The sequence below is a fragment of the Artemia franciscana genome, chromosome 19 (assembly GCF_032884065.1).
Source record: "Artemia franciscana chromosome 19, ASM3288406v1, whole genome shotgun sequence".
Lineage (NCBI taxonomy): Eukaryota > Metazoa > Arthropoda > Branchiopoda > Anostraca > Artemiidae > Artemia > Artemia franciscana.
The window spans coordinates 2,770,475-2,792,026 of record NC_088881.1 but is presented as its reverse complement, the minus strand read 5'-3'; the positions used below and the strand labels follow the sequence as shown (position 1 = coordinate 2,792,026).

The 21,552-nt window shown below is 35.3% G+C and overlaps 1 protein-coding gene across 1 annotated transcript in view; it reads right to left on the bottom strand.

Moving 5' to 3' along the window:
• Positions 1–21,552, bottom strand: part of LOC136039169 (dynamin-like GTPase OPA1, mitochondrial) — a gene marked incomplete in the record, with an annotated part of 327,166 nt that overhangs the window by 164,670 nt on the left and 140,944 nt on the right. The window contains 2 exon segments of the mRNA XM_065722682.1: positions 12,174–12,388; positions 14,542–14,729. Coding sequence (XP_065578754.1) covers positions 12,174–12,388; positions 14,542–14,729 — 403 coding nt within the window.

The window sequence follows — 21,552 nt, the reverse complement described above, 5'->3', positions numbered from 1 at the left end:
TTTTTTTTGGTTATTCACCTAAAATGATGTAAATAAACTCCAAGGGAGTGAGGGGGATGTTGGATCGATCCATCGTCTAAGGTATTACCTGAGTAAAACGTAGAACTTGGGAGACCCAAAAATAAAACACAAGTAAAACACAAAAATATATACACTAAAATATGAAACAAAGCACGTAAAATGAACTTAAACTGGTCTTAAGTTCCTATAATATTGGTCCATTTCCCCTAAGGTGTGTCAAAAATTTGTTTATAACAACGAAATATAGCGGAATTTTCTTTAAATTTTATTACGTCAGACAGAGGGAGGGTAGGATTTAATTTTTGTGTGTTCACCTAACATTATGTAAATTCACTCCCAGAGGGCGAGGGAGATATTGAATCGATCCATCGTCTAAGATACTACCTGAATAACGTGTAGAACTTGGGAGGCCTAAAATGGAACAAAAATGAATTTTTTGCGGGGGGGGGGGTACACAAAAAAACTAACAAAAAACATAAAACATTTATTTTATATCCATTTTTGTATGTTTTTGCGAGTCAAACAAACATTTCGGACTTGTCCCTGGAAGGCCAAAAACTAGACAAAAATTAAATAGTATAAAAACAGGGAGAAATAACGAGATTAAAAAAGAAAAAAAGAGACGGAACTAGAAAATAGAGGAATCTTGTTCCAATATTAGCTTTATATTTTGAATCAATAACTTCAAAAGCCGTTAACCTTGAAGAGATTTAAACACCATTTTACGAAATTTGTTCTTATTGTGTTTCAATTTTGGGTTCCTTTATTTCAACACCGTGATCAAAAAGCTCAAAAAGACCTGAGCACAAATTTTAGCAGAAGTTCAAATCAAGCCGAAATTTTGTGTTTCATCTTGGGATCCTAGTATACCTAGAATACCTAGTATACCAACTACAGATTAATAAACTTCAAAAAGCGAGCACTCGGACATATATGCGCATTTGAAATTATTAGAAATTAACGGGCGAAAATTTTGTGGATAGGGAGCTGGAAGTCTCGGTATGGGGATTTATTTGGGGGGGGGGGGGGGGGGTTGAAAGATAATCTGAAGTAATACGTCGGATATTTGCAAAGTAAGCGTAAACAGCAATAAAAAGAAAACGTAAATAAGGTTTAAAACCCATAAAAAAAAAATTGCTCTTTTAACAAGGTTCCCTTAAGACCAGTTATCATTTACCTGCTCTTTGGAATCGAAATAGAAGTGGTAGATTGCTAATTTTAGGATCTAAAGGTAGCATAAGTTGGAATATCAAGTCGGTAATTCCAGTACCCTAGGAAATCGAGCAAATAAAACAGGGACAACGAGAAAAGCTTCCTAAGGAATTCCATATGCTCCTTAGAATATACATAAATTACATGATTTTTCCGCTTTAAGTTTTTGTTAAAATTTGGTTCCAAATTGTGGAAGCTCTGGAAACATTTTTTGGGTTCCAACATCCATGGTTAATTTACCCGAACACCGATATCAACAATTGGCATTCCAAATTTCAGATACTATTGCTTAGGTAACAAATTTAGCAAGCTAATTTCAAACCCACACGGTGCCAACTCGGGTATGAAAGAGTCAAATTCTCAGTATTATCACTCTAACGATGATAATTTGTTTCCCGACAATATTTCTATAACCCTTAAAGTAGCACCAACTAGGTTTTGAAGACTTTTTTTCCTAACTTGATTTAATAAATCGAAAGTCACCCTCCCCCTTTACATATTGAAAATACCTATTTTTGTATCTTCTTTAAAAAAAAACAAAATTATTGAATTAACTGATTAATTAATAAATTAAAAAAAAAAAAAAAATGCAAAATAAAAAATAACCCCGGCACTTAGTATATTCTCAAAACCATATCACAAGTTTCCAACATTGGTGTCAATTAGTGAGGGTGCAGTAGCCCTCCAATATTTTGAGCGCCCCTTAGGCCCAACGAGTACACGGTAGTAGTTGGCTTTCAAGGAAAAGGGGTAGATGGAATCCGTGGGGCCTTTCTAGATATGCGACAGTCTATTTTCCTGTTATTTATATACTAAATTCACATCTGTACTTTGGCTGGTAAATTTTGACATTCGTTCAAAAATTCTAAAAATACATGATATCCATTAACAGCGACAGTCAGCTAAGGGAGTTCGTACGCTATCATAAGGATAGTGATGGACTTTGGTTCAGAGCCATCCACTTAAGACCGAAAATATTAATTCTTTAGGTATGCAAGCAGGGAAGAGGAGGCTTCGGCTAGCGCCCTTGAGCCGTCAGGATTTTTAGGACTTATCCCATTAATTCCTATATTTCCCTTTTTTCCGTTTTTTTGAATTCGTCGATTGGCTATATTCATTTTAATACCCTCAGCTTTGCTACAACGCTATAGACTTATAGACTTGTGGTCAGACGATTGTTGGTCGCACTAAATTATTCAACATTTATATCAAAATTTATATAGCCAATTACTTACTGAGAGGACGGAAAAGAAAATAAAAGCAATGCATATATAGAAAGATCGATATATAAGATTGAGAATTTTTATGAAAAAAATCAACAAAAATTAATAACGATTAATGGTTATTAATTGATTATTCTTGTGATTAATTAAAAAACTTAATCAAACCAAAAAGTATTGCTAATACGCCTAATTTAAGAACACGGTTTCACAATAGCTTATTTATTAAATATACAATTACAAAACACAATTGATAATTGTGTTAATTGATAGTTGTGTAAAATTGATAATTTTTTTTTTACTTGAATTCAGTTCCAAGCTGAACGATAGTCGAATTGAACAATTTGACCGCAAAAAGAAAGAGTTTTAGGATCAATAGGTGATGGATTCTCCGTTCTGGTAGTATATGAAACGGCCAGATAATAATCTTCATGTCAGTCAAACCATAGTGTTTTATTACGACTATAATAGAAACTGGGGCACCCTCGCCCGGGGCTATAAATACAAGAGGAGGAGGAAGAAGGTCCCTCAAACTTACACTCAACAGGGCCGACCGGTATGTCCACACGTCTCATGAGTTAAAAAACTTTTCCCAGTAATGGGTTAAATTACATGGTGACGCAAAACACCGTCGTGGGAGGATCCTCTATAGGAGGACAGCTGCGGGAGGACGTAAGATCCTGATTTATGAGGAACGGCCTCTGCAAAGGGCTAGCTTGACCCTTTCGGGGTACCTGCAAGACTTAGGACCTTGCGGTCGACTCCCCACTTCAGGAGTGGAGTCCCTCGAGGAAATTATAGCCTAGTAAACGACAGAGCATCCGTACGGGAATCTGATTAATGGATAATTCTTCTGGGCTTGGTCTGTTTTGACGGGCGTTTTCTGTTTTGACGGGCGACTGCCTGTGCAGTATTTCGACTCTTGTTGATAGAAGACCATCGTCAAGTGCTGAAAACCATGTTGTGACCAAGATAGGCCCAGGACTGCACAAAACTTCCATTCATACTGCAGGTCCCAGGGACTTCTTACTGTCCGGTTCCAAGCCGGCTTAAGCGTTTTGGTGTAGACTTGAGAAGACATGTTGATCCCCGTCCATCACTGGTATCCAAGATCAATGCTTTTCCTTAGGCCAAAATAATTTCAGTGATTTAAAGAGTATGAAAATTGGAACTTGGGATATCATGACGTTAAAAAATGACTATCGTATCGACATTTTGACTGACGAACTCAGAAAATCCGAACTGGATTTATTAGGAGTTTCAGAAACTCATATCCTAGGGGTAGGAAGCATGAAACGAGGTGATATAGAATCTGTTTACTCGGGCAGGAAAGATGAAGTAGATAGACAGGGAGTAGGGCTCATGATAAATAAGGAAGCTGGTAAGTCTTGTTTAGGCTGGGAAGGTCTTAATAATAGAATACTAATTACTGATTTTATGACTAAAAATTTAAGGGTATCAGTTATAGTAGTATATGCCCCTGTTGAGCCCACTGATGGAGATACTACTGACTGAGATGAATTTTACTTACATTTGGAGGGGCAGATAGACAGGGTCCCAGGTGTTTTTGCTAGGAGATTTTAACGTCCGGGTTAGTAGAAATAAGGATAGATGGTATCCTAGTGTAGGAAAAGAAAACGGTAATGGGTATAGACTTTTGCAACTTTGTAGGTATATCAATCTAGTTACAACCAATACGGTGTTTGGTCATAAAATAGCCCATAAAATATTCACGTGATCGTAAGACAGCAAACCTTATTGACTATGTTATAGTAGGCCGATGACTGGCAGGATCATTACAAGATGATTGGGTATATAGGAGTCCTGTTATTGTTGTTAAAAGTAAAGATCACAATCTAGTAGTGTCTGGGACTCACGGAAGGGTAACTATCTCCCGGCAAGTTATGATGTTGGTAAGCTCCAGGATGAGAATTCGAGAAAACTTTCCAGGAACAGTTGAATACTAAACTTGAGAGTTTAAAATTTGACAATGTGGAAGATGGTTGGAATAATTTTAGAAAAACAGTTTGTGAAGTTGCTGATGGTGTCTTGGGTAAGAAAGTTAGGACTGCAGCTATGAATATTAGGGAATAAAATGTATGTCTAACAGAGAGCAGAAGGGGTTTGCACAAGAATTATCTGAGCGATAGGTCATACGAAAACAAAATTAATGTAAAGGAAGTGGAGTAAGCATTAAAATATGAACTAAGGAGGTGTGAAGCGGAGGTCATGGGTAAAATTGCCGAGGATCTGGAAGATGCAACTACACAGCATAATAGTAAAATATTGTGCTGGCATGTTAATAAATATAGAGGAAATATTTGATCCAGACTTGCCCCAGTTAAAGATAGGAACGGGGTCACAATTATTGATAAGGAAAGAGTTAAACACAGATGGGCGGAACATTTTGAGAATGTGCTAAACCGAAATACAGTTATAGGAAAAGATATAGAGGAAAATGAAAAAGTTTGTGAAACCTTGGACGTGAAGGAAGATTTGTTTGGTGAAGAAGAATTAGCGACAGTACTAAAAGGATTAAAAAATAATAAGGCTCCAGGTGGTGATAGTGTGGTAAATGAATTTCTTAAACATGGTGGTTGTGCGGTTAAAAATAAGTAACTGAAGATTATGAATATGATTTTGGAAAAAGGGTAAGTACCTAACGATTTTTGGAGAACATTAATTAAACAGCTGTATAAGAAAGGTGATAATGGCGCGTGTCATAATTACCGAGGCATTATTCAGGTCTCTCTAGGTAGCAAATTACTTAGTAATATGATACTTTCTAGACTGAAGGATGTTATAGACAAAGTTTTAAGAGATGAACAGTTTTAGATCAGGTAGAGGATGCGAGACCAAGCATTCACTCTTTAGGTTAATAATTGAAAAGTACCTGAGATATCAAACACCTTAGGTCCTGAGTTTTATAGATTATGAGTAAGCGTTAAAATCTGTTGATAGAAGAGCTTTAGCAAAGGTCTTATCCTTATATGGTATACCAGACAAATACATTAAAGTGATTAGTGCTATCTATGATAATAATACTGCTGCGGTTAAGGTAGGACATGAGGTTAGCAGGTGGTTTTGCATTAAATTAGGAGTTAAGCAAGGTTGTGTTCTATCTCCTTTATATGGCTCATTTTAATGGAATTTATCTTAAGGAGAACAGGAAAGACAATGGGAGACCACTGAATCAATTGGGGAGGAAAACCCCTCCTGGATTTAGATTATGCTGAGGATTTAAGCATCCTAGATGAGAGTGAAAGCAAAATCAATGAACTTTTAGAGGTTTTCCGAGTTCAGGGGGCTAGAATAGGTTTGAAAATTAATGTTAAGAAGACTAAGTCACTAAGGCTAGGAATAAGTGTTGATGAAGAGGTGACGTTGGGTAACGAAAAGATGGATAAGGGGGGGCAGCTTCACTCACCTTGGTAGTATTATTAGTAAAGACGGTGGGAGTAGTGAAGATGTTAAAAGTAGAATAGCCAAGGTTCAGGGTGTCTTCTAACAGCTAAAAAAGCTTGGAAGAATAGGAAGATAATTCTGTAAACCAAGATTAAAACATTGGAGGGTACAGCGATGACAGTGGTCAAATATGACTCTGAAGCAAGGGCGCTGCGAAAAGCGGATGAAGATTTACTAGATGTTTTTCAGATAAATTGCCTATGGGTCGTTCTGGGAACCTGGCTTACTGAAAGTATATCAAACAGTAGGCTGTACGGAAAATGTGGTTTAATCCCACTTTCTTTGGCTACATTGAAAGAAAGGTTGAGATGGCTAGTGCACGTTTTGCCGATGAAGGATAGCAGATTGCCGAAGATTGTCCTTTTCGACACACCGTCTAAGGCTAAACGGAAAGCAGGCCGTCCTCGTTTGGGGTGGGAGGATGTCATAAAGAAAGATTTAAAGGAAATGGGAACTGGGAGGGTGAAAAAGGGTGACTTTGAATATATTGGGATTGAGGAGGGGCGTGCGTAACTGTGTTGGTCTCACCCAGCTTGGTGCTGCGTTGGGGTCTTAGTAGTAGTAGTAGTACTCGTCTATTCATTTCTTCCTCTGTTTCCCATTATATCATTACTCATCCTATCATTTTATATCATTCTATCATTATATCTATTCCGTCCCATTATATCATTCCATTTAAGTAGAATGAAGCTATACACTGTAGTGCAGATTTCAAAATTATCTTAAAATTAAATATCTTATTAAAAATATCTTATTATCTTATATATATCTTATTATCTTATCTTATTATTATATTATTATTATATTTTATTATTATTATTATATTATTATATTTTATATTATTATATTATTATTATTTATTTATTTATTTATTTTCTTTATTTCCCTCAAAAAATGAGGAGTACGCTACAATATAATATAAAGAAAAAACAACTGATAACACTTACAATCAAAACGTATCAAATATTGATCGAACACTTAAAAAAAAAAAAAAAAAAAAAAAAAAAAAAAAAAAAAAAAAAAAAAAAAAAAAAAAAAAAAAAAAAAAAAAAAACACTTGCTAAATCGATTAGCCTATAAATCATGAAGAGCCAGAACTGTTACTAAAAAACGGAAATAAATTGTGGCCTAAAAGGCTAATTTTCGCCCTATCTTCAAATGTTTTATATTTTTTCTTTATACAGACTACAGGATCCTTTAGATTAAGCTTTAAAACAATCTCAGTGTTACTAAAAGAAAGGGGGAAACCAAGTAAAAATTTACAATATTTAAAATAAGCAACTTTAATGGGCGAAAGATCAGAAGGTCTGAAATTTCGGAAGAGGAGGGACGGGAACAATACGTGAGGCAGAGCAACAGCGCTATACATACGACCAAGGACGTCCCGACGGTAAAGACCCCGAAAACGAATTAAAAGACCAAATGCCTTGCGTAGTTTCATCTGAACATGCTGAACCAGGACTGGTTTGAAATCTCTTTTCGAAGCAGCATAAGGTAATCCCAAATAAGTGACTATTGGCGACGACTGAAAAATAACACCATTGCCGCAATCTAGAGTCGCCCTGACATTATCCTCTAAACAATTTACAACAAAAAATTGACATTTTTCAAAACTGATAGAAAGGCCCAAACCTTTTAAACAATTAATTAAAATATTAAAATTAGAAACAAGACTAGACTTGGACCGGCTTAGAAGGATAATATCATCAGCATATGCAATGTAAGACAGATTTTGAGATAATGAAACAAACGAGCAGGAAAGAGAATTAAGGGCAGTAGCTAAACAAGAATTGAATATATAAGGAGAAATAATTCCTCCTTGTCTAATTCCTCTACCCACTTGAATTAATTTGGACTGAGATGAAGACGAACTCGGACAGATACGGATCTTTAAACCAGAATACCAAGAGCGAAGGACTCGTATGACAGCTAGGGGCAATCCAGCATGGATTAAAGTGAGCAGAGCGGATGCATGAGAAATGTTATCAAAGGCCCCTTTGATATCAATCAGGAGGGCGTATAGCGGTTGACCAGAGATTCTCGCTTCTTCAATAACTTTGCTGAAAGATGCATGGGCATGGTCACATCCCAAACCTCTCTTGAAACCAACTTGATTAGAACCAGTGTCAAGAATTTCAAGAAGATCCTTCAAACACAACTCAAACACTTTCCCAATCATAGAACCCCTAGTAATTGGCCTCCAGGAGCTACAAGATGACAAGTCTTTTTTCCCGCTCTTAGGAATAGGCGTAACTATGCCAATATAGAATGACGATGGTACTAAACCAGTAGTAAGTAAAAGGTTGAAAAATGCCAGTAGAGTAATAAGAAAAGAAGAAGGAGCAAGTTTGAGGTGATTAGAAAATAAGCCATCATGATCCTTAGCCGACTGCGCCTTTAACGTTTTGATTGCTCCACGTAACATATCCTCAGAAATCCTGTAATCAGTTGAAAAATTCTTCAACCTTTCATCTAATTGCAACACAACACTGTTGGAATCGTACGAAGTCGACAACTTAGAAAAATAATTTTCCCACTCTTTTAGCGACGGTGTGGAATTAGTATCAGGCATGTTAATCCGCCTATTGCCTCGGAGAACATTCCAAAGGAGATTTTTGTCCTTGTCGTTATCAATGTTTGAAGAAGCTTCTTCTATGATCAGGTTATTATGACGACGGAGCTCTGCTTGGAATTCAGCCTTTCTCTTTTTCATTAGCAAAAAAACTGGATGCGAGTCTCTTGGCTTACCGAGGGCCCGCCATTCCCAATACGCTTGTTTAGCCGCCTTATTAGAATTTACCGAAAAAGGATTGAGGCTCCAAAAAGGTTTCTGCGCGCCCAATCTTATCCTATTAGTAGGAAAAACTGCCGCAGCACCATACTTTAAGCAATGGATTAATTCAAAATAAAGACAACTAATAGTCAAAGAGGGATTACTATCCATTGAATCCAAACTATCAGGGATATAGACTTTATCAATTAAAGTCCCAACTCTTTCTTGGTAAAGCGGTCTAAAATTTGGATTCCAATCAACCCGATCAAAAAATTTAGGAAGCTTATTACCAGAAAAACGAACTGGGGAAGGACGAGAAGCCAAAGGGGGTATAAGGAACTGAAGCGGCATGTGGTCACTAACGGGGAAATCTTCGATTACAGTAACCACAGGCAAAGGATCACTTGGGTTAGAAGAAAAAACATGGTCAATATTAGTTGTACTACCACTCCAATGAATATAAGTAAAATCCTGGGACTTCGGTAAAACAGAAAAATTAGGAAGACAAGAAGATAAAATTGTACCCCTTTCATTTGCTATATTTGGATCACAGTTAAAATCACCTAAAATATAAGTCCGCAAATTTGACTGTAAACTAGAGACAAAACGACTAAGATTAAAACAGCATTGAGTAAACGCATCAAAAGAAATATCATCATGGTAATCAGTCGGAAAATAACAATTAATTAAAACTACATTTGAAAAACTACAAGCTAAAAAATTTGTATCAATTGCTAGAATAGCTGCATTAAGAGACTTGGGTAAAATAGTAGCTAAACCACCGGAGGGACGTCCACCAGTCGGTGTAGCGGGAACAGCAAAAATGTCATGCTCAGTGGACAGACTAGAAAGCAGATTCAACGAATGATCAAGGAGGTGGTGTTCCTGAAGACATAATAACGATGATTTTTCATTCAAAAAACTATGAAGTACAGGTAATTTCCCTAACACACCATTTGAATTAAAGGACGTAATACAAAGTAATACATTCATTTACAAAACTTCTTTAAAATCGGACACCTAAAGCTGTAAACTGGATGATCATTCGAGCCACAACTGGCGCATTTAACTGGCGCTTGACATGGGGAGTCTTTAGTCGAAATGTGATTACCGCTACATCGGGCACATTTGAAACATTCAGATTTACACTGATTTTGAACATGGTTAAAACTTTGACATTTAAAACAACGCCTAGGCTGAATACGATCACGTTCCACTCGGAAAATCTCATAACCGAATTTGATGCCATGTTTGATGTAAAAATGCAGGTATTCTTCTGTTTGAAAAATAACTCTTACAGTTTGCGATTTTCCTAGCCGGTTAAACTCGATTATACCCGGAAAGTCCAATGCGTAGGCACTAACATCAAAATCAATGTCCACACTCCTGATAATTCCAAAAAATCGCCGAGGCTTGGAAGTTATTATGCTTTCAGGAAAATTAACCTTTAGATCACAACTGAGCTTCGATGCATCTTGACATGGTACCGATACCATAAAACTATCCTTAGTTGCTTTAACATAACGAATATTTGCACACCCTGTCTTATCAAATTCTTTCTTGCGGCAGACAGGATCCTTCAGTAGGAGAGTGGGTGGGTTTTTTATCACTATGGTCTCTAATGGGACAGTCTTTAGTGGGAGAGGCGGCCATTCATGGTGGGGCACAGTGGGGGGATTGAGATCAAGATCATTGCCAGGCGTTATTTTTTTCTCTAAATTAGATTCGATACGCTCAATAGAAGAAAGTGTTGATTCAAGCTTTCGGGAATAGTCATAAACAAGTTTATCAAGCCGGACGCTGATGTCAGGCTTTAATACTGGACATTCATTAAAGCTCCGTGGGACGATTACAGGCCATATGAACTGTTTCGAATCAAGTTCTATGATAACACGCATTATGTCCGAGGCAGTAGTCTTTTCAGCTGTTTTTCCTCTCCTTTCTTGCAATCTACCAGCTTTACGACACAGACATGCGAGCAGCGTTTTTGCTACATTCAACTCTTCTAAACGATAGAATCCTGCCATTGCGTTAGATATTTCATCAACACTTATTCCTGCTTTCAGCGAATCAAGAGCGAAGAATAATATCGAATTAACTACGACATGCGAAATTCCTGTCTCTGACACAAAAGTCTTATCAAAATCGCATGCATTGACTGGCTGGCTTGTAACGTCAGATATATTGTCACTTGCAATTATCTCAGTGGAATGTTTATTTGGTCTTGAAATAGACCGGATTGACAGGTCCACGCTTCGACTGCATGAATTTTCAGCTACAGAATTAGTATTAGCGGGAATGGATTTTTGACTGCTGATTATCGGGGATATACAGGGATTATTATTAGAGATGCAAGATTCATGTACTTCATCGTTATTTGAACAGATTAAGCAAATCCAATTCGGTTTTTCTTTACGCTCAATTGGGGAAATGCCTGCACACTGTGGGTGAAACATCTCGAGACATTTTGTGCACTGCAGGGTAATCCCCTTGCCACAAGATCGACCACAACCAGGACAAATAAATATTGACATTTCTCACTCCTTAGGTCTGGGGTTAAATAAGCAAGGCCAAAAAAAAAAAAAAAAAAAAAAAAAAAAAAAATCGCCTTTAGCACTCCATTAAGCTTATAATGCAATAGAATCCTTTATGTAGGTCAATAAGTATAGTAGGGATTATGCGTCACTATAATCCCTATTGCGAAATTTTGAGTTTCTTCACATAAAACTTACTGAATTAATAATGTCCATGCAATATCCAATTTAGATGTTGACACTTTGAACTCTGAACTGATACTGATTTATTATCTTATATTATTATCTTATCTTATTATCTTATATCTTAAAATATCTTATTAAAATGAAACAAAATCAGTTAATCCAAAACTGAAATCACATGGTGTGTCCTAAACCATATTGGTGATAATCACCCCTTTGTCTCCTTAGCCTCGACTTGGTTTTATGAGTCCATCCATAATAATAATAAAAATAGTAATCTATAAGTTATTACCCATCCTAAATATAAAAATACAACAACACTAGTACTATTAACAACTCACTGCAGCACCAAGCCACGTTAGGCCACCACAGCTACACTAACTCCTTCTCGATCCCAATCTATTCAAAGCCTCTCTCCTAAAACTCTTCCACGAAGTTCCCATTTCCTTTAAAACTTCCTTACGACAGCCTCCCACCCCGTTTCGGGCGACCTGCTTTTCGTTTGCCCCTAGACAGTTGCCCGACAAGGGGCGATCATGGGCAATCTGTCCTTTATCCACAAAACGTGTCCTAGCCATGTCAACCTATCTCTCATTATAGCCTTAGATAGCGAGATTGAGCCACTTTATTATACAACTTACTGTTGCGATACGATCAGTCAGTCGGGTATCCAAAACAAACCGTGGGCAATTTCATTTATGCAATATATACCATAAACATGCAACATCTAGAAGAAAATACAACAATGGCGGAGCAAAAAAATACCTTTTCTTCCCAGTTATGTCTCTTGGTAGCTTCTTGGGCAACAGCACTCTTTAGGTTATCAAAAATGCTATCATGATCTTTTGACTTTTTAGACTCTTCTATAAATTTCTGAAATTGTTCTTGTAAAACGTCCCAGCCAACTTCAACACTTCTAGTAGCCAATTGCTGCTCAGCCCATTGTCTTAATCTGATGTCAATGGTTGTATTGAAGGTCCCTAAAAAAAGGAAGCTTTTTCAAGGAGGCATATTAATGCTTAGATGTCTCAAGAGGATTCAAAAACATTTAGAGATCGTATAATTTCAGACACCAAGATTAGATTTTTTTTCGTCAGTGTTGCCGCGTAGAACCGTGAAAATAAATACGTAAAACCAACTATTTAAATTTGACAGCGTTTTCGTACTTAAAATTCAAAGCAAAGCTATACCTAAAATAAGTAATTGCTATGCCTCTAATCTCCTGCGGCTAAACTAAAGACGTAAATAATTCCTGAGACGAAACTGCTTCAAAATAATTCTTGTACAATTCGAAAGTATCTAAAAAGTGGCTTCAAGGAAAAGCATGAATACGATTAATCTAAACGCAAATGCGAGGTTTGATCTCACATTTGCGTTTGGCTGCTATCAGCAGTATATAAAGAAAAATCTTTGTTAGTTCATATTAAGTCGCTAAGTTCGCTAAAAAAAGCTATTAATTCGCTAAGTTTAAGTTGCAGGAAAAAATAAATTTCAAATTGCCTAAACGAATAAAATTAGCCCGATTTCGAATTAGTGAATGTAAGTTCTATACAAATATTCAAAGGGGCGTAACCTTCTTCAAAATGAGGAAATAGACAATATAAAGCAATTATCCTCAGCTAGCTTCACAGTCATTTTGACAAATTTATAAAATAAATTGTTTGCGGTTATCCTTCAAAATGCTTATTAAATGCCCATTTACACGATATCACTGACTGGACAATTGCCTCGACTAAAATTCAGCAAAAAACACAATTAGAGTTTAAGCTTTTATACATACACTATATATATACATATATTTATATATATATATATATATATATATATATATATATATATATATATATATATATATATATATATATATATATATATATATATATATATATATATATATATATATATATATATATATATATGCTCGTTTGAGTTTGAATCGGTTATTTATTGTTTGATTTAAATAAACGAAATAAGTTTAAAATGTTTTAACTTTTTAAACTTTAACAAATAAATTTTTTTATTAAGACTTTAAGGAATATTTTATCAGTATAGGTATACTAAACTGACGATCAACAACCATTTTTTTAAAAATAAAGTGCAAATTATTTTCTGGTCTTGAGAAGGTATGTGGGTCGTTAAAGATATATAACTTATATGCCCCCAGGGCATTGCCCTGAGGGATGTAGGAGGGGGGGGTTGTCATCCTCAAAGACATAAATTCCAGACCTTTCAACTACGTTGAACAAAATGACTATCTCAAAAATTTTATTGGATGTGTTTGGGGAAATGGGAGGGGGATTAAATGCCCTCCAATCACTTTCGACTTTTTAGAAGAGCACTAGCCCTTTCAATTTCCAATCAAATGAGCTCTTGTTGAAGTTTCTACGACAACAGATGGACATCTCAAAATTTCTATCACACGCATGTTGAGAAAATATGAGGTATGGGGGAGGGGTTACCCACCCTCCAACCACTCTGAATCTTAAAAAGGGCATTAAAACATCTGATTTTCAATCCAATGAGCCCATTTTGGAGTTTTTACAATCACCCTGTCTATATATACCTGGCAAGCCCCTAGGACATAGCTCATAACCTTCCCTGAGGGCTGTGAGGGGCTTGTCATCTATAAAGACACAATTTTCGGACCTTTCAATAACGTTTAACAAAATAGCTATCTCAAAACTTTGATTAGATGTGTTTGGTGAAATGGTGGGCATGGGAGGGGGGTTAGTTGCCCTCCAGTCACTTTTGACATTTAAAAAGTGCGCTAACCCTTTCGATTTCCCATCGATTGAGCTCTTTTTGACAACAAATGGCCAACTCCAAATTTTTATCCGATGCGTTTCGGGAAAATATGAAAATATTTTAACGTTCAATTACTATTCATTCAATTACTTTTAACATAATTCATCTATTTTAGATATAGCCTATCTATATTATGACATGTTTTATTTAGGTTTCTAATATAATCTAAGATTTTTTTTAATATTTTTTTTTTTAGATCGACACCAGAAAGGTTTATAGTCAATGGACTACACCGGTAAGAATTAATTTTGGAATATCATATCAACATTGAAGCTAAGGCATTTCAGGAAAGACAATTTCTTTCTAGTTTCGACGAAGTCCACTTTACCTATTGTAGAGGTCTGTGCGGCAGGCAGGTAAATAGTTTCGAAGACGTATGTGGCAACTCTGTCCCATAGCTTCCTCATAAGGGCTTCTTCCCATTCCTTAGCTGAGACTAGACTAACACTAACAATTTCATCTAGAATTTCATTTCTTGCCTTTTCAAAAAGTTCATCACGGTCCAGCTCTCGCAACCTAGAATTGTAATATTGACAATCAGGAAGCACATTATTTATGCACTGTCTACGTATTTCTTTATCCCCCCCCCACTTCTTGGGAGGGCTTGAAAAGGGAAAATTTGTACAAATTGGGAAAGAGAGGAGCATGCGTAGATGTGTTGGCCTCAGGCGACTTGATGCTGCAGTGAGTTGTTAGTAGTAGCGCTAGTGTTTCTAAACTATTTGCAATTTAATTATATCGTTTTATAGTTCCTTAATCTATAAATTACCAAGGACATAAAAAAGAATACAAAATAATTTCTGTGCCAAATGTTCGTCAGTGTTGCCGCGTTGAACCGTGAAAAAAAATACGTAAAACAAAATAATTAAATTTGACAACAATTTTCGTTCTTAAAATTCAAAGAAAAGCTATACCTTAAGCTGTTTGGTGCCAAATACTTTCAGCTCATTTTTTGCTGATTTTTCGCCCTTTTTTATTTAGCGCGCAGCTACAGACATAATCTGCATAGGTGTATATGGTAGTCTTTTTTTTATTATAAATTGAATTCCTGATATTTTCTTAGTTTTTAATGGTTGTGCAAGTTTCCACTAAATCAATTAAAAGGATCATTTTTCATTTTCACTGTCCCTGGTACTTTAATGATGACAATCACAGACAACCATTATTATTCATATATTTGCCACGTCTACTTTTGTGATATTTTAAGTGAGTTTACCTAATTCATCAACAGGGGTGTAGATCCTATATGGACAGTAATTTATATTAGAATACATTGTGTGCTTTTGCATGCTCCTAGCACAGATTTGCCTGCCCTAGTAATTTATCACTATTTCTAGAGATTTTTCATATTGTCTAACCAAAAAAATCACTAAATCAGCCTATAAATCACTAGGTTACTGAAGAAAATCACTACGTCAACCTAAGAATAACTAAAATTTCCTGAAGCTCCTAGCACAGGTCTGCCTGCCCTAGTAATTTATCACTATTTCTAGAGGTTTTTCATATTGCCTAAACAATTTGTCTGCCCTAGTAATTATCACTATTTCTAAAGATTTTTCATATTCCCTAAACAAAAAAATCACGAAATCAGCCTATAAATCACCAGGTTACTGAAGAAAATCACTAAATCCACCTAAGAATCACTAGAATTTAGAGCTTTTTTTCACTGAGTGGCAACCCTGTCCTATCGCCTCCTACTTTAAATGTCACCAGTAAAGGTTTCCAAAGGTGTTTAAAAAAACTTGACACAGGAGTAGATGATTTACTTGTCACTTTAGGACAAACACCTACATACCATTTTATTTTTTCATATTATAATCTTATGTATACATATTAATGTACCACTACTACATGTCTTTAATAATAGAAAATTCAATAAAAAACTACAAATTAATGACAACCTCCTTCCTAGTGCTAGAACTTCCAACAACCATCATCAGTAATTCTTAATGTAATTTTTGATAAAGATTCTGACTCTATTTAATTTCGAGATGATGCAAAACTGATGAAAATGAGGCCAGCTCTAAATTTTAGACACACAAGTTAAGACTGGATGAAGCCCCTATCAGCATTGAAATTTAGCTAACGCCGGACCCATTTATAAAATGATCTAATAATAATAATTTATTGACACCCTCTGTACAAAAAATGCATCATAGAGGAATTAATTAAGAAAGAAAAAAGAAAAGCAAAAAACACTCACGTAACAACACAAAAAGAGAAAAAACATGAACTAACGTTAATAAAAGGAATAAAACACGAATAAAAAATAAAACATGAATGATATAAAACATGAATAAAACGTGTTCGACATGGTCGAACACGAGTGATATATATTTAGTTAAGAATGCACGCAAGAGGAAAATCAACAATTTTATCGCAACGCTCTCGGAATTTGGTGGCGAGTACATCCATTTTTTCCACATATTTCGAACACTCTACAGTACCTAGCAATTTAACTGTTTTGTATCCAAATGGGTATACATAGAAAATATTTGCAAAGCCAAAAAAAAAAAAAAAAAATGCTGAACGGATCTGTTTCCGCTCACTTTGAGAAAATAATCGCCACACTGGAATCAGGAAAAATACATGCGGTACAAAAATGAATTGTATAGCCGACCCAATGTTTTATCATATTATCTCATATCTTGGTATAATTTTCTATTTCGTAATTAACTACAATACAAAACAGACTGGAAATTAAAAAAATAGAACAACATATAATTATGATAATAAGTACAATTAATTGAAATATAAAATGAATTATAATAATCCATCATATTTAGCTTATAGTTAATAAATTTAAAGCGTCTTCTTTTTATTAGCTTATTTGGAGGCACTAATACAAGACCTCCACGCAATTCCCGGTCTTGTGGCAGCTGGAATGGAGCCCCCCCCCCAACCCCCGGCCAACCACTGGATTAATAGAAGAATTTCACAACTCACACAAACACCTCCGGTATGCTTTTTCAGGCACTTAGGCTAGGTAGTTTTTTTTTTTTGGGGGGGGGGCAGGTATTTTCTTCACATACCATGCAAGGCAATACATAGCAGTGGTAAAGCGTTCGCTTTGTATGTGAAAGGCCAGGAAGTCGGTACCCCGCAACTATACTTTTTATTTTTACGACTTTTTTCCTTGATTAGAATTGAAAATTTTATTGCAGCGAGATAGTCTATTCCGCAATATATCCTTCCTCTTGAACCGCTTTTTATTTTTACTTTAACTTAACCTGTCAAAAATATTAATTTAGTAGTGAATATATATGAAGAAATATTAAGAATACAATAGATATTGAGCGTAGTAGACTAAGTCAGTACAATATCATGCAAAATAATGTCCTACTTCATTCGCCATAAAATTCGCTTTGATATCACAATTCACTAAGAACAGCGAAATGTTATTTATTTTAAGCGAAATGTTATTTATTTTAAACTTCCCCCAGTTGTTTCGGAATTACCCAGAGTAGTTGAAGGACAGTGGTTTAAAGCCAGGGAATATCAAACAGTTCGTGGTAACGAACTGTAGTAAGGAGCGACCCGGCTCAATAGTAACCAAAACTCTAAAAAACGAAATTTTCATACCAATAGCTACATCAAAAGAATTGCATTTTAATCCTGATTTTAAATATATGAGTATCATCAAGTTTAGTCTTACCCATCAAAAGTTACGAGCCTGAGAAAATCTTATTTTAGAAAATAGGGAGAAACACCCCTTAAAAGTCATAGAATCTTAAAATCACACCATCAGATTCAGCGCATCAGAGAACCCTATTGTAGAAGTTTCAAGCTCCTATCTACAAAAATGTGGAATTTTGTATTTTTTGCCAGAAGGCAGATTACGGATGCGTGTTTATTTGTTTGTTTGTTTGTTTTTTTTTCCCCAGGGGTGATCGTATCGATCCAGTGGTCCTAGAATGTTGCGAGAGGGCTCATTCTAACGGAAATGAAAAGTTCTAATGCCTTTTTTAAGTGACTAAAAAAATTGGAGGTCACCTAGGCCCCCTCCCACGCTAATTATTTTCCCAAAGTCAACGGATCAAAATTCTGAGATAGCCATTTTACTCAGCGTAGTCTAAAAACCTTATAACTATGTCTTTGGGGACCACTTACTCCCCCACAGTCCCCGTGGGAGGAGCTACAAGTTACAAACTTTGACCAGTGCTTACATATAGTAATGGTTATTGGGAAGTGTACAGACGTTTTCAGGGGATTTTTTGGTTGGGGGAGGGGTTGAGAAGAGGGGGATATGTTGGGGGATATGTTTGGGGAACTTTCCATCGAGGAATTTGAAATTGGGAAGAAAATTTCCATGAAGGGAGCGAGCGCAGGACTTTCTAGAATTATTTAATTAACACAAAGAAAAAATAAATATGAAAAAGTTTTTCAACTGGAAGCAAGGAGCAGCATTAAAACTTAAAACGAACAGAAATTATTACGCGTATGAGGGGCTCACCTCCTCCTAATACTTCGCTCTTTACGCTAAAGTATTTTTAGTAATTTCAACTATTTAGTTTTTTAGTTTTTTACTGTTTTAAAAAGTAGAGTTGAGAGAAAGAGCCAAACTTTAGCGTAAAGAGCGGGACGTTGATGAGGAAACAGCCCCTTTCATATACGAAGTAATTTCTGTTCGTTTTAAGTCTTAATGTCGCTCCTTACTTTCAGTTAAAAAACTTGTTTTTTTTTTTATTTAATCTACTTTTAGTTTGGCCTTTGCGTTTCCCTATTTTAGGATTTGGCTCAAGTTAACAAAGTAATGTCGTTTTTGGTTTTAATGTCTGTTTGTTTTCATATATATATATATATATATATATATATATATATATATATATATATATATATATATATATATATATATATATATATATATAAAAGTGGAAAGTGAAACTGTTGGTCTTCTTATTTACGAGTCAAGGAATTTTGAATTTCTGCAGGCCATGGTTATATGATATGACGTCCCGTTTGTTGTACACACCGTCAGCAAGACGTTGCATTTTTTTTTCTTTCGCTGAGCAGGAGTAGACGATAAAATGACAATGCACTATTTTTTTTTTTATGGCAGATCCATGAATTAGGAAGCATAGTAACAGTCAGATCGTAAAAGAGGGAAAAAGAACCCAATTTTGGTATTAACGGACTTAATATTTTATCTGAAGGAGAAAAAAAAACACAAAAAGATACAATTGACAAATATACCTGGGAACATATTTTTTCATTCCATTTTCAAGCTGAACCTCTGAGCTTTGAAAGAGGCTGTTTCATTGTGTACCTCACTGGTTTCTTAAGTCTTTCAAAGAGAACTGTTGTTTTTGCGCGTATGGTTACTGTATACATTTGCCTATATTAAGGTTTATATAAATTAAAAGTAAAAATTTTGATTAATATAATCGGCTAATTTATTAAAGAGTTTTAGTGCTTGTCAGCAGTCTTGTCTCGTTGAATACCCTTATTAATAAGTAGATCCCCTAATTAATCCATTACTTGGGTAGTCAAGTACTAAATTAATAAATCACATTAGGCAATTTATTAGATTATAAATTAATTATTTGATGAATTAACTAATTTCCTAACCAAGAAGTAGAGATATAGTCAGATCACAAAGGAGGTCAAAGGACCCACATTTGGGGATTTTGGACCATAAGCGTTTAGAAGAAGAAGGAAAACAAACCTAAAAAGGTTAGCAGATGTATCTTGAGAAATTGATGGATCAAACTTTCTGCTTTAGAAGAAGAAGAAGAAAAACAAATCCAAGATGATAAATATACCTCGGTAAATTGTTTTTCAATTCTGTTTCCAAATTGAACCTTGGAGCTTTGAAAGAACCTGTTTCACTATATCTCTTACTTATTAGTAATTTATAGAATAACTAGCTGTTGGGGTGGCGCTTCGCGCCACCCCAACACCTAGTTGGTGGGGGCGCTTCGCGCCCCCCCCCCAAGCCCCCCCGCGCGCGTAAGTCGCTACGCGCCATATTAGTTACGCGCCATTGTAGTTGTGTCCCTATGTCCCACCTGTGAATATAGATAGATATATATATATATATATATATATATATATATATATATATATATATATATATATATATATATATATATATATGTTTTTAACTACGTAAAACTTGCGAATATACAACATTCTTTGCTGTCCCATTGTCTGTGCATATAAATAGATTGTCAGGTTTACCGACTCTTGAACATGCAACATATAATGGTCCATGGGAAAACAATCCGTATTCAGATCTATACCTCATGATTCTAATGATTGCCCTTGAGCTTTGTTGATGGTGATTGCTAATCGACCATTCCCTGAGTCGCCATCGTCATTTATATATCCCCCTGTGCACCCCGGCGTCCCCTTTGTAGTTATGTCCCTGTGTCCCGGTCGTCATTTATATTCCCTGTGTCCCGGTCGTCATTTGTGTCCCGGTGTTCCAGTCTGTGATTTCTCTTTGAGTGTCCCGGGCGTCATTTATATTCCTTGTGTCCAAGTGTCCCGGTCGTCATTTATATCCCCCTGTGCCCCCCGGCGTCCCCATTGTAGTTGTGTCCCTGTGTCCCGGTCGTCATTTATATTCCCTGTGTCCCGGTCGTCATTTGTATCCCGGTGTCCCGGTCTGTATATACATTCGTTTTTTAGTTTTGTTTTTCTCCTTTATTTTTTTCCTTTTTTCTTTTTTTTCTTTTTTAGTTTATTTAGATTTTTAGATTTTTTAGTTTTTTTATTAGTTTTTAGTTTTTTTGTAGTTTTTACCATTTTTTTAGTTTTTTTAGTTTTTTTTTTTACTTATGTCCTGGTCGTCATTTATACTCCCTTTGTCCCGGTCGTCATTTGTGTCTCGGTGCTTTGTTGATTGCTAATTTATATTATATTTATATTTATATTTTTTATATTTATTAATATTTTTTTAGTTTTCTTTTTCTCTTATTTTTCAGTTTTTTCCTTTTTTTTAGTTTTTTCTTTTTTAGTTTTTAGTTTTTTTTTTGTTTTTTACCTTTTTTAGTTTTTTTAGTTTTTTTAGTTTTTTAGCTTTTTAAGTTTTTTTATTAGTTTTTAGTTTTTTTTTAGTTTTTGCCTTTTTTTAGTTTTTTCAGTTTTTTTTAGTTTTTAGTTTTTTACCTTTTTTTAGTTTTTTTTAGTTTTTTAGCTTTTTTAGTTTTTTTTCTTTTTAGTTTTTTTTTGTAGTTTTTACCTTTTTTAGTTTTTTTCTTCTTTTGTATTAGTGTGAAATAATTCAGACGTCATATGCGGACAAACACGACGTCACTCGACAGACAGACAGACAGACATAACCCACAAACAACTTATTTTTATATATATTTATTCATATTTTTTTAGTTTTCTT